We start from the raw sequence: 13,462 nt of genomic DNA, 5'->3' as shown, positions 1-13,462 counted from the left end.
CAGCTAGATAGAACTGTGGATAGAGCACTGGCCCTGGATTCAGGAGTACCTGAATTCAAATGTGGACTCAGACACTTGATGACATTTACTAGCTGTGTGACCCTGGGCAAGTCACTTAACTCTGTCTCCTCTCCCCCCAAAAATATGATCGTTCTGACTTTTTAAAATTTAATTTTTTTGCTGTTTGGAGGGGCAATTGGGGTTAAGTGACTTGCCCAAGGTCACACGGCTAGTAAGTGTTAAGTGTCTGAGGCCAGACCTGAACCCAGGTCCTCCTGACTCCAGGGCTGTTGTTCTATTCACTGTGCCACCTAGCCACCCCATTTTTTAAAATATTGAGTCTCCCTGTCTTGCCCCAGCTAGAAGCGCAATGGTCAATCGTGAGCTCAATCGTATTGCTCATCAGCACATGAGCTTTGACCTGTTTCATTTCTAACCTGGGCCAGTTTTCCCTTTCTTGGGCAGTGTGATGCTCCCCTTCCCAGAGACCCACTATAATCATACAATATGGTTTCCTGATGAGCTTTAGCCCTACTGCAGTTGAGAACTCCACCAGCCTCAGCCTCCCTAGGAACTGGGATTATAGGTGTGTGACTACATGCTAAGCCTTTCTGTCTTTCTAAGATCTCATCTGGTGTTTGTATTGGGTCATGAAGAGTTTGTGGTCTGAGAGTTCATAGGATCCTGGAATTTAATTTAGTTCAATTCCATAAACATTTATTAAATGCCTATGCCAGGGATTAAGAATGCAAAAAGTATAATAGACCTACTTTCAAGACCTGCTTACATTTTTTCTGGGAGACAACACAAGTAAATGTGTATGTGTGTGTGTGTGTGTGTGTGTGTGTGTGTGTGTGTGTATGTGCAAAAACCTGTGTGAGTCACCAAAAGACTCTTGTAGGAAGTGACAATTAAGCTAAGCCCTGAATGGAGCTAAGGATTCCAAGACACAGAGGTGGGGAAGATGTCTTCCAGGCACACGGACAGCCCATGGTGCCAAAGTACAAAGATGGGAAACCAAATGTTGTTTACAGCTATAGTAAGTTGACATATTTAGGGGGAATATAGAGTGCACAAGTGAAATAATGTGAAATCAGTCAGCAAAGACTTGAGAGGAGGAAGAAAAAGATAGCAGACTGGATTGTCTTTTGAAAATAGCTCAGTGCTTTGAATTATTCCATGTTTCTCCACAAAAAGAAGACCCATCTTTTTATCATCAGTGTGCTTATGTTCATACCATAGGACCACAAATCCTGATATACCATTACCACGTTGGGAAGGAGTCAGCTGCAACTTATTACCAACAAATTGTACACAATACATTGTGTAAAGGATATCATCAGAGAATATGACTGGAAAAAGGAAGTGGGCTAAATCATGTAGTGGAACAAGACGTATAGAAAGTCACAACACTCCACTGGTGTCAGAACAATGCCACGAGATATAGAGAAACCTCTTACAGAGAATTTGTAAAAGGAAATGGACAAGAATTGTACAGGATGAAAAAACATGAATGTTTGTGATGCGTAGGGCAGCTAGATAGTGCTGTGGTTAGTGCCAGGCCTGGATTAAGGAAGAATCATCTTTATGAGTTCAAATCTGGCCTGTTGGTTTCTGCAACAACAGTCAGTCCCTGACTACTTCTTTCTGTGATTGCCAACCTGTGAGCCTCAGATAAGGGCCACAGATTGGTCTACACGTAGACAAAATATAGAATACAAATTTCTTGGACTCAGAAACATGTAGCCCCAACACTTTATGAGATAACTGTATTCTAGGAATTTGCATCCCAAACATTAAAGGATGCCCACACTTGCTCTAAAGAGGCAGGAAAAATAAATCTGGACTTTAGCTGTGGTTTCTTTGTTCTGTAGATAGAAAGACAGCAAGTCTCTAGGAAAAAAAAGATACATTCAGCAGGATGTCTTATACTAGGCCTTGGTCATTCTCTGAAATTTGATCCCAGGTTTGTGGCAAAATTTGGATGTCTGGCAAATTTCCCCACTGGCTGTAGAAGGGGAAGTACTTCCTTTCCAGGTATGCATTTCGATAATGTCTGTTAATGTACTGTAACCGTGCCAACATATCAGCCAATGAGGGGCTAACAACTGAAGTTTGCAAGGCTACATTAAGGCCTACTCACCTACTTTTGGCTCATGCAGCTGAAACACTTGTTCCACAGAGACACTGACTGTTTCGTACATGGAGGAAGCTGGTTAGCCTCTCTCCCAACTGGTCCAAGCTGGTGTCACCAGTAGCCAGAAGTTTTTGTCTCAGGTGATCTTTCAGGTCAGGGAAAGTCTTAAGTGGGGTCTTCTCCAACTACACATTTTGACTGGCCTGCTGCTACAGATCACTGAGGGAGGCCAGGAAAGGTGGGCAGTCAGTCACTCAAAGCATTCCTTCAGAGCCCATTTTGGTGCTCTACCACATGGAAACATTGCTTCAGAGCCCCCGAACAACTGGCAAAGCCTCCAAGGCATCCTTTCTGCCTCATCTCCTAGGAGCTTCCTGCTCCTCACTGGCATATATGTTTATTTTAACTGAATTGAAAAGGAAGAAGCTAAGGAACACCCACTTCCTGTCACCACTCACCCTATGGTGGTCTGCTTTTTCTTTCCCACTCTCATGTGCTACATGGTTCCTGATTCAGGCAATATCATAAAAGCTAGTTTTAGATACCAGAAATGGATGGTCTGCTTTGCTTAGTTAGATGTACTGGCAGCAGGCAGCCTCAGTATCAGAGTCTGGTGCCCTTCTAGGGACTCTTGACTGCTTGGCATTTCTTTTTTTAGTGGGGTAAGGCAATGAGGGGGGTTAAGTGACTTGTCCAAGGTCACACAGCTAGTAAGTGTCAAGTGTCTGAGGTCAGATGTAAACTCAGGTCCTCTTGACTCCGGGGTCAGTGCTCCATCCACTGCATCACCTAACTGTCCCTGCTGCTTGGCATTTTTGTATTACACTTTTGTGTATATGTATTGTGGATTACTAGTTATTATTTATGAGTGTTGTTTGAACCAAGTTTTATATGGCTAGAAAACTAACTCCAAAAGCTTACTGCAGAGGTCAGGTTGATCTCTGAGATGCTCCAGGGAAGTCAAATTGGAAGAAATGCTTGTTCTAGATCCTCTTACATCTTTTTTTGGGCCCACCCAAAGCTTGTATTTTGAGTTCCCCAAAGTAGATTGACTTTCCTGTTGATATACATCTCAAACACCCCTTTCCTTGGAGCTGAAGTGAGGTCAATCAGGCAAATGTCTCTTTATATAATATAACCTCACAAAGACTTGAAGAGGGAGTCCTTTAAAAAATTAATTTTAATGTATTATTAATAATTTCACAACAATCTATTAGTAATAATTTATTATTTATAATAAATTCTAAATAATTTATTATTATTTGTAATAAATTGTTAATAATTTATTATATATAATAAATTATAAATAATTTACAATATGTAATTTTATTAATAATAATGATCAAAACTAGCATTTATATAGTGCTTTATGGTTTGTAAAACCCCTTAACAAATATTCTACCACCCAATCCTAAGTTAGGTGCTATTATTATCATCTTCGATTTTACAGTTGACAAAACTGAAGCAGACAGAGGTTAAATGACTTATCCAGGTTCACACAGCTAGGAACTGTTTGTGAACATATTTAATGTCGTGTCTTCCTTGCACTAGGCTGAATACTCTATTCACTATGCCACATTACTGTTTCATAAGATTATAAAGGAAGTCAATTATATTGAAATAAGTTAGCTATACATATGTATATATATATACATATATAATTTTTTTAAATTCATGGACTCCAAGTAAATTACCCTTGTTCTAGAGAAACTGAAATCATAGAGAAAATGTAATAGTTCTACAATCAGGTAGGGGGAAGAAAAAAAACAATTATGTAGCAGGGACAAAGCTTCGGAGTACTAGTACGTCATGCAACCCCTAACTTTCCACTCCCCTCATTGGACAAATTTGAATAGACTGATTACCCCTTCACCATTGGCTCTCCTCCCCTTCCCCAGACAGGTAAGAAATTTGAAGTTTCTGAGGCAGAGGGAAAGAAATGTTATGGGGGGAAATGAACAAATATTCCTATTGTAAAGGTGATCTATCATTAGGTAATGATTTAATTTAAGCTTTAGTCTGCCTGGGAATTTATTGTGTTTTCTCCATTGTTTTTACAGAATTAACTCACCCCTGAATTGTAGTCTTATGTGACTGTGCCATGGTGAACTTTTTGGTGGGACCAATTAAAATTAGACATGATAATACCAGTAAATACGTAGTTCCAACTCCCGTCTCCTCCCATTCCCACCCCCCATCCCCATACACCTTGCTAATGTAGGCAATTAAATATACCAACAAAGGGGTGCACCAGCAAAGGGGCCCAAAGTACCACATCTATTGTTGCCTTATGTGTTTCAACACTAAGGTTAAAACAGGGTATGAATTGAGGAGGTTTCACCAACTTCAGACATGGAAACAAAGCATGGTATGGTGAGCGGAAAGAGCACCAAACCTGGGAATCCAAAGACTCGAGTTCCAGTTTTGAAACTTGTAAGTTGTGTGGCTACAGATGAATCATTTTAACTCTTCAAAGCTTGTTCTTTCATTTTTTTTTTTTGCTTTTCATAGGGGCAACTGGGGCTAGGTGACTTGCCCAAGGTCACACGACTAGTAAGTGTTAAGCGTCTTAGGCTGGATTTGAACTCAGGCCCTTCTGACTCCAGGGCCGGTGCTCTATTCACTGCTCTACCTAGCCACCCCAAGTTTGTCCTTTCTTGTCTGTAAAATATTTACCCTTATTACTAAGTAAGATTGGTGTGAAGCAAGTGCTTTATAAAGCATAACATTTTATGTAAATGTGAGTTATTCTTTTCCTTCTGTTGATCTTAATATAAAATAACCTGTTCTCAAATTTTTTAGAAGTGATCAGGTATAAACCAACAATCAATTCACACTGAGTGATGTGAATGTGTGTGTGTATGTGTGTGTGTGTGTGCAGTTGTGAGACATGGGAGACACTGGCACAGGACTACCCAGCATGGCATGCCCACATCAAAGAGGGTACTGTGCTCTATGAGCAAAGCAGAATTGCAGTAGCTCAAAATAAACAAGAGATATGCAAATTTAGAGACATCTCCACTCTAAATGTTCATATGGATTATTTGTACCTGACCTGTGGTAGAGCCTTTTGAGCTCATATTGGTTTGATCAGCCATAGTCAGACACACTGTACTTTGACCCCAACATAGTCATGAAATTTTGGTCTTCTTCAAGAATGAAAGACAATTAACCATAAGTATGTCCCAAAAGTCTTCATGCAGTTAGGATAGCCAGCATCTTTAAAATTTATTTTTATCTAATAGGATCATAAATTAGAGTTTGGAGGGACAATATTTCACAGCTAGACATTATGATCTACAAAATAATACATTATTCTCGTTTTCTTTGGCTCTTAAGGTGATCTAAGATAGTTACAAAACTTTTCTATGAATCAACATTCATATAATTTTATAATTTATTTCATTACATATGTGTATACAACTAAACATCCATATACATAACCTGCACGCGTGTACATGTCATATAACATGTTACATTGCATGATGCAATATGATACACATGTGTATATGTATACAAGTGTGAATGTATATGTAACAACCACAAGAGTGTAAATAAAGATATATCTGTGTATACTATATATGTATGTATATACATAACATGTATAAACCTGAATATATTACTATGTCCCTATGCATATATGCATATGCATATATATGCACATGCTTATTTATATGCATATGTATTGGTGTATGTATAGATGCATTTATATCTATGTGTATACATTATATGTGTAGGTGTATATGTACATAGTGTATATGCATATTGTATATATGTATGTGTGAGCCACCCTTTTTTTCTAGTTTGTTCTCAGGAACAATAGTGTCACATTCTTCTTAGTAGATTATAAATTCTATGAGGAAGGGAAATTTATTATTGGTTCTCTCCACGGTATTTTCTTGGCAAAGATACTGTTTGCCATTTCCTTCTCCAGCTAATTTTACAGAGAAGGAAATGAGGTAAACAGGGTTAAGTGACTTGCCCACAGTCCCACAACTGATATCTGAGGCCAGATATGAACTCAGGAAGATGAGCCACCTAGCTGCCCAGGTGGTATTAGCTGTTACCAAAACAGGACAAAAAGATCAATGTATTTCCCACCTTTTCTCTCTTAACATTTCCTTCCGGTACCAGTGATTTTATTATAATATTTCTAGAATGTTTACTATTTATTTTATTGTTTCTATATTTCTGCTCCACTTACCTTTATCGTTTTTGTTTTAGTTTCATCATCGGGACTGTCTGTTCCCATGAAACTCTACTCTTCTCTCTAACAGGCCAAGACAAAATGATAGTGGCAGGTAGTGGTAGCATATTCTGTAAAGCAGTATTTAGCCTGGAATTGGTCGGTGTTAAAATTTATAAGTGTCTTATCTTACACGTTTAAAGACTGAACTTTTTTAATATGGAGAATGAACTGTATCCTTAGTAACAACAGCACCTGGAACAGCAGTAGCCACACATTTGGGGCTTAATAAATATTTGTTGACTTCTTGGCTGAATATTAAAGTGTCAGAACCAAGATGAGGGAATGCAGCATGCAGAAAAAAAAACCTAAGGGAAGAGCACTCACTCCTGAAGCCAATCAGCATCTAGCAGCTTCTCTGGCCTGAGGCCTGGAGGTAATCAGATTTCCAAGGGATCAATCCAAAACAACCACAGTCATGATAGGAGCTCCAAGAAAAAAGATCTGAATTTGAATCAGTCTTTTATGAAATGCTGGAGGGAGGCAAAGACAAGTTAAGAAAGAAATGGTTTGTTTAAATTTATTCCTTAATTAATATTTCAACAATTCAGTTCATTTCCAATAGAATCTCAGCGTCTAACTTGAAAACAAAAGGGTATTTTCCCTTACAATTAGGTATTCAAAATAAAAGGGGGTGTATGTTAGTACATTCTAATGGTAGTGTGACGTCTTAGCCAAACGAAAATATTTATATTTACAGACTTTAAGGGAAATAAACTCAATCTTCTTAGCAATAGACTAAATGGTCAGCTCCTTTCCTGTCCCAGGCCTGAGAGGAAAAAATTCTCTGCCAATTTCAGTTCCTAATTTTGACTTTGGAGTTTTCCTAAATTGAAGAGAATAGGCGAAAGGGGAGCATCACGCCGGGCTCCACAAGCCTCCGGTGCCCCCCCCCCCAACCCCACCCCAAGTTAAACCCTCAAGAAGCAGGGTTTCCCAACCTGCTTCTCTTGGAACCTGTTGCTGTAACGTAGGACAAGGAGACCAAGCAGTTGGTGCAGCTGCCAAAACCAAGGTTCCCCAGTGTGCAGCTGAGGGGAAAGGTGTTATTTGCCCTTCAGCACAATAGGTGAATTTGCTGTAGACATTTTTCTGCCCACCCTCCTTCCTTCTTCTCGCTATCTCGGTCCTTTCACACCTAGAGGTCCCTTCCCCTTCACCATTTCTCCCCTAACTCCTCTTTCTCACTCACCGCCCCCAAACTGCCTTCCCCCAGAACCCAGAAGCACGGCATTAGTCAGGGACCCGGGGAGGTCAGTTCCATCGGCTCTAAAAGCAAAAGGAGGGGTCAAGAAAGAGCCTACAAGGATTTAAAATGAAGGGTGGTGAGGTTTCCCTCCCCACTATGCAATAGGTTAATTGAATTGGGATGAGCAGACAAGGTGGGTGGAGGAATACAGAAGAATGGAAGGCACAAAAGCACGCGAAGTGTGTACGCGGAGCGCCTTGGACGCCTCTCCCTCCCCCTTCTCGTGAAGTTTGGTACAGTCCGCCGAGAGGTGGGCGGCTCTCAAGGCGGCTGGGGCTGAGAGCCGGCAGTAGCGCTGTTGGGGCTGGTGCCACCCCTCGCCCCCTCCCTTTCCTTTCGGGCTGCTGCAGCCTTAGCGCGAGCGTGGAGACGCCGGGGCTCGCCCGCAGCTGGAGCTCCGGAGAGAGCCCGCGCTCGCTAGCAAAGACACCTCCGCCTTCCCCCAGTCGCGGCAGAAACAGGAGCAGAAACAGCCTAGGTTTGGGCTCGCTGAGGGCCCCTCCAGCCCGGAGAGGCGGGTAATGGTCTGGGTGCTTGCGAAGGAGGCAGCGCGGTGCCCCAAGATCCCGGGCTAGGAGGCTGGGAATCCTTTAGAGCGGAGGAGGCGGCCTCTGGGCAGTGACAGGTGCAGAGTCCCAAAAGAGGGAGAAGAAAAGGAGGAGCGGTTCCCGGGCAGTGGGACCCACCTGCAGCAGCAGGAGTAATAGCGATGCCAACCATGCGGAGAACGGTGTCCGAGATCCGCTCCCGGGCCGAGGGTGAGTGGCCGCCGCAGCATAGGGACGACCGGGTCCCTAGGGCTGGTGGGGAAGAGGAGGCTACATTGGCTGCAGATGCCTCTTAGAGCTTGCAGCAGCCTTGGTGGCAGCTTTAGGACTAGCTGGGGACAGGGAGGGGGTGGGGAGAAGGGGATGTGGGCGGGGGTAGGGGGGAGGGGATGTGTGTAGGGAATGGATGCTGGGGCTGGGGGAGGGGGGGGATGCAGATGCCCTTTGTAAAATCCCCTTCTTCCTTTTCCCCCACTTTCTTACCTTCTTCTCTCCCCACTCATAATCTCCTCTCTCCCACCTCCTCTCTCCTCCAATACTATCTCTTCTCCCCATCACCTCTGTTTTCCCCCTCTCCATCTCTTCTCTACCCCTCCTCTGGGCCAGAGGAATCGACCGCGCCTTCTCTACCCATCCCTACCCCTTTTCTTCTTTCATGATTTGCCTTTGGCCATGAACCCAATCCCCTCCTGCTTATCCAGGGCGACAGCCCTAAAGCTGTCTCTGCAGCGTGATCATCCTACCCTTGTTGCCCCCCAGCATCCTTCCTTTCCTAGACTCAAAGCCACACGAATGCATAGTTCTTCCTCAGCGTCCTTCACCCGGAACTAGAGAATTTGGAGGCCGCAGACCCCTTAGCCCCCAGCAACCTTTCTGCAGCTCCAGGGGAGCCGCTGCTTTGCGGCCCCAACTGGCTGCAACCCCTTTTCCACTGTAAAGGAAGTGGCTGCCCATTGGCTTTGTCGTTAGAGGACTACAGACTGCTCAGTTTTGTTCTTATTGATAGGTTTTGTTTTACCTTTTCTCTGAAACCTAAACTTAGGCCTGTTTACCTGTCACATTTCTAAGAAGGAAGTTCCTTTCTTCCTGACCCAGGGCCAGCTGTTGAATTTTTACCATCCACACTTGTTAGCATTGAGCAACAGGAGATGTATCTATCTGTCTATATCCATATATCTGTATATCTATACATCTCTCTCTCTCTCTTTATATATCTATATATCTATGTCTGTCTGTCTGTCTATCTATCTATCTATCCTTTGTCTTTCTAGCAAAGCCTAGCTTTATGTATACCTAAATTTTTGTACTCAAGATGTGACAGACTCCAATTTTTATGTGTGTACTATCACAGGGCAGAATGCAGATAGCGAAATTTTTGATGCTGTTAATTTTTATTTTTTAATATGAAACATATAGTAAAAGGATTGTAAAAGATGAAGTGGTCCAAGTAAATATCAAGAAAAATAATAACACACACATACACACACATATATAGCACTTTAAGGAGCAATTTTCACAAAAACCCCATGGTAGTACAAATATTGTTATCGCTATTTTACAGGTGAGGAAAATGAGACTTGGATATGTATGTAGTGACTTGGCCACTATCACTATCACACAGCTAAATGGTAAATATCAGCTGGGTTTCAAACCAACCTAGGTCTTCTAACCCTAAATGGTCACAGAGCAATTATTTCCCAAATTGTTTCTGTTTCTTTTTACTCTGCAAATTTTTTCTCCTAAAGTGGAATTGATTGACATATAAGAGATGTAGAGTTTGAACTCATATTTCTAACTTCCACATTAATTAGTTATATGTTAATTAAGATGCTTCTAGCTAATAGCATTTTATTAGAATGTTATATTTCTAAATTTACAGTGTAGTGTTTTCCTTCCATAGTTTCATAAACTAACATCTTTTCTATATATTTCTTGAAGTGTTTCTCAGATCATAAAGGAGAGAGCCAGGATTTTTATAACATAAAATTTTACTGATATATTTTGATTTTTACATGACCTGCATTTCCTCAATATTCATTTTCCTCTCCCTCTCAGAGAGCCATCCCTTATTACAGTGAATAAAAAAGTTTAGCAAAATCAGCGAACACAAAGAAAAAAAAATCTGACATATGCAGTGTTCCATATCCATAATCCCCTACTTTGCCAAAGAAACTAGGAAGGGGTACTTTGCTTTATGTCTTTTTTGAAGACACTCTTGGTTATTACAGTTTCATCATAATCAGGTTTTGATCATTTTGTTATTTATTGGTTTTGGCATTTACAATATAGTAGTTTTATATACTGTTTTCCTGGATCTCCATAATTAATTTTGCATCAGTTCATATAAGTTTTCTCATACTTTATATATTTATAATTTTTACAGTAATATACAATAATAGAGTAATGCAGTAATACTCTATTATGCTGATGTAACAAGACTTTGTTAGCTATTTTCCAATCAATATACTACTTTTTTCCTCCAGTTCTTTGATGCTACTAAAGTAGCTGCTAATAAATATTTTGGTATATACAAATCCTTTCGTTTTATCATTGATCTTATTGGGCTCTATGCCTAGCAGTTGGATCTAGGATGGTACAGGAAAGATAAGTGATAAGGGTTGGAAGAGTATTGATTCCAGTAACATGAACTGACATATAACCTATTTAAGGGAAGAAGAGGCTGAGAAAGAGACCAGAAAATGCTACTAACATAAAAACAACGTCTGCAGAATTTGAGGACATAAAATTTAACTACAGGCTAATACAACTGGAAAGGACAATAATAATATCACTAATTCTCTAATTAGTGTTCTTCAATTTAGTTATTTATTGAGTTACTATGGAGTTGTTATAAAGACCTACAAAATGTTATCGTGAACCTTCAGTACCAGTTTAATCATCAATATCTATGAACCATACTGAAATATCAAAGAGCCTTATAGGATTGGATGCATGGTCTGGGGTCAATTAGGTAAAGTGTCAGATAAATTTGTGACTTAAAGAGTGAAGTTCAAAAAATTAATGGATTAACTGAGGGAGAAGTTGCTGTTGTCTCTAGAGATCAGCTTATGAGGGTGGTTTTTCTCCATGTACAAAAGAAGAGCAGATGGTAAGATGTTGAAGTAAACTTTGGTTTCCTGGTAGATGGCCACAGGACATGAATGAAGATGAGAAGTCTTTGGAAGTCATCCCAATGGTTCAGGCATGGGAGGTATATGCAGACTAAGAATAGTGACAATGGGTGTGGAGAAGGAGGGAGAGAAACATTATGAAGGAAATAATGACAATTTGAAACAGATTGAGTCTTGTCTTTTTCCTCTCATATACAAAGAAGATTTTAAGATTTTAAACCTTATGTCACTGTCAGATATTGGGCACCTGGGAAGGAGGACAATGATTTCAGATTTTTAGATTGAGGTTATTGCTAATGTTCTGAAGGCCTGTGGGAATATAGAACCAGAATCAGAGATCTGAAAATCATGAGCATAAAGAAAACAGTTAAAACCATTAAAATAGATGAGCTATTTGAGGGGAAAGAGTCTAGGGGAAAGGGAGAATAAGGTAGAAGACTGTAATGCTTAAATAGGGTAGAATGAAGAAAGGAATCTGGAAAAGATATCTTCTAAGTTATTGGAGAGCCTTAGAAGGCACAGAATAATATCAATCAATAGATAAAAAATTCATTAAGTACCAGGCACTAAGCTAAGAGCTAGAGTTAAAAAAAAAAAAAGGGTAAAAGATAGACCTTGCCCCCAAGAAATTTACAATCTAATGGGGGAGAGCACATGAAAACAAATATAAACAAGCTAAACACAGGATAAAAAGAAAGTAACTAACAGAGGGGAGGCACTAGAACTAAAAGGGTTTGGGAATAGCTTACTACAGAAGATGGCATTTTATTTGGGGCTTGAAGGAAGCCAAGGAGGTCAACAGGCAGAATTGATGAGGGAGAGCTTTCCAGGCATGAGGGACAGTCAGAGAAAAATGCTTAGAATTGAGATGGAGTGTCTTGTTTGTGGAAGGGCCAGAAGGCCAGTGTCACAATACCAAAGGTACTGTGGTGAGGAGTAAAGTGTAAGAAGGCTAGAAGAATCAGCTTTTCAGGCCTAAAAAAAACCTTAAAGATCAACTAACCCCAGAAATGAGAAAGAAATGGACCCAAGAAACGCTATTTGTCCAAGTTAACAGTGACAGTTGAGTATCCGAACTTGAAAACCAGTTTTCTTTCTACTGTGGTGCCTGTCACACAATGGATTGTATAATGGTATACAATCCAAGGGAGCAGTGTTTCAGAATAAGAGTTTACAAGCAAGATGTAAAAAGTATCACATATCATTATACCAATAAGAAGTTATGCAAACCACTCCATGCTTTCAGAAAGGACTATTCTTTAAGCCTTCCAGATTAATGTGTCCTGTTTTTAAATACCCTGATTTCTGAAAAATCTAGTTTTTAATATTTAGTGACCACAGTATTGTATTCTTATGCCACCAAGATAGTTTTCCTTATACAACTAAGTTACATTCTTTAAATTACATTTAAGCCCAATTAAGTCTGTGAAATTGCTTTAGTTAAAAAAAAAAGATTCTGGCCATACATTAAAATAGACACAAGGTTCTAGCATTCCAAAAACTTTTGTGGCAATGTGAAGTTATACATGTGCCAAATATAGGAAAATTCAAAAACAGGCACATATTGAATGAAACTGTAATGTGTATCTGTTCAGTGTTATAGTGCTGAAATATAAACAACCTCTGATGTATAAACATATTTCAAGAAGAATGGTCACGGAGCAATTATTTCCCAAATTGTTTCTGTTTTTCAGTGATAAAGAGAACGGGAAGGAGCTGCAGAGGAAGGGAACATGCGTCTATTAAGCATTTCCCACATACCAGATACTATTCTAAGCACTGTTACAAATTATCTCATATGATCCTCATTTGACAGTTGAGTAAACTGAGGCAGACAAAGGTTAAATGACATGCCAGAGTCACACAGCTAGTACGTATCTGAGGCCAAATTTGAACTGAGGTCTTTTTGACTCCAGGCCCAGTGTTTTATACAATGTACCACCTAGTTGCCTCACATAAAGAATATATATATAGCATGAAATAGCCTTCCTGTATTTCACTGCATAATCATTGCCACCATGTAATTGTCACACCTTGGTTTTTGGTTTTGTTTTTTTCAGTCCAAAAATTGGTTTATAACCCTTCATCGGGTAATCATTGCATGGTATAATTCTGCTCCTGCTGGCTAAACGGTAAACAGAGCTGCAGTGT

The 13,462-nt window shown here is 40.2% G+C and overlaps 1 protein-coding gene and 1 pseudogene across 4 annotated transcripts in view; one reads left to right on the top strand and one right to left on the bottom strand.

Moving 5' to 3' along the window:
* Window positions 1-1,926: 1,926 nt before the first annotated feature.
* On the bottom strand, window positions 1,927-2,497 carry LOC138174887 (AFG2-interacting ribosome maturation factor pseudogene; annotated as a pseudogene).
* Window positions 2,498-7,919: 5,422 nt separating this feature from the next.
* ATP8A1 (ATPase phospholipid transporting 8A1) overlaps window positions 7,920-13,462 on the top strand; it is a 285,893-nt gene continuing 280,350 nt past the window's right edge. For 3 of the 4 annotated variants that reach the window (XM_069105161.1, XM_069105160.1, XM_069105157.1), the window contains exon 1: window positions 7,921-8,390. In XM_069105161.1, the coding sequence (XP_068961262.1) occupies window positions 8,342-8,390 (49 nt within the window). In that variant the 5' untranslated portion in view covers window positions 7,921-8,341. Of the gene's footprint in view, window positions 8,391-13,462 lie in introns of all 4 variants that reach the window. The other variant, XM_069105159.1, reaches the window with a different exon arrangement.

Source organism: Petaurus breviceps, unplaced genomic scaffold (genome assembly GCF_028583685.1).
Source record: "Petaurus breviceps papuanus isolate PSGF00001 unplaced genomic scaffold, PetGlider_PUasm1.0 76, whole genome shotgun sequence".
Taxonomy (NCBI): Eukaryota; Metazoa; Chordata; class Mammalia; order Diprotodontia; family Petauridae; genus Petaurus; species Petaurus breviceps.
Note: the sequence above shows the minus strand (reverse complement) of the source record. Positions and strands in the feature narration are given on the sequence as shown.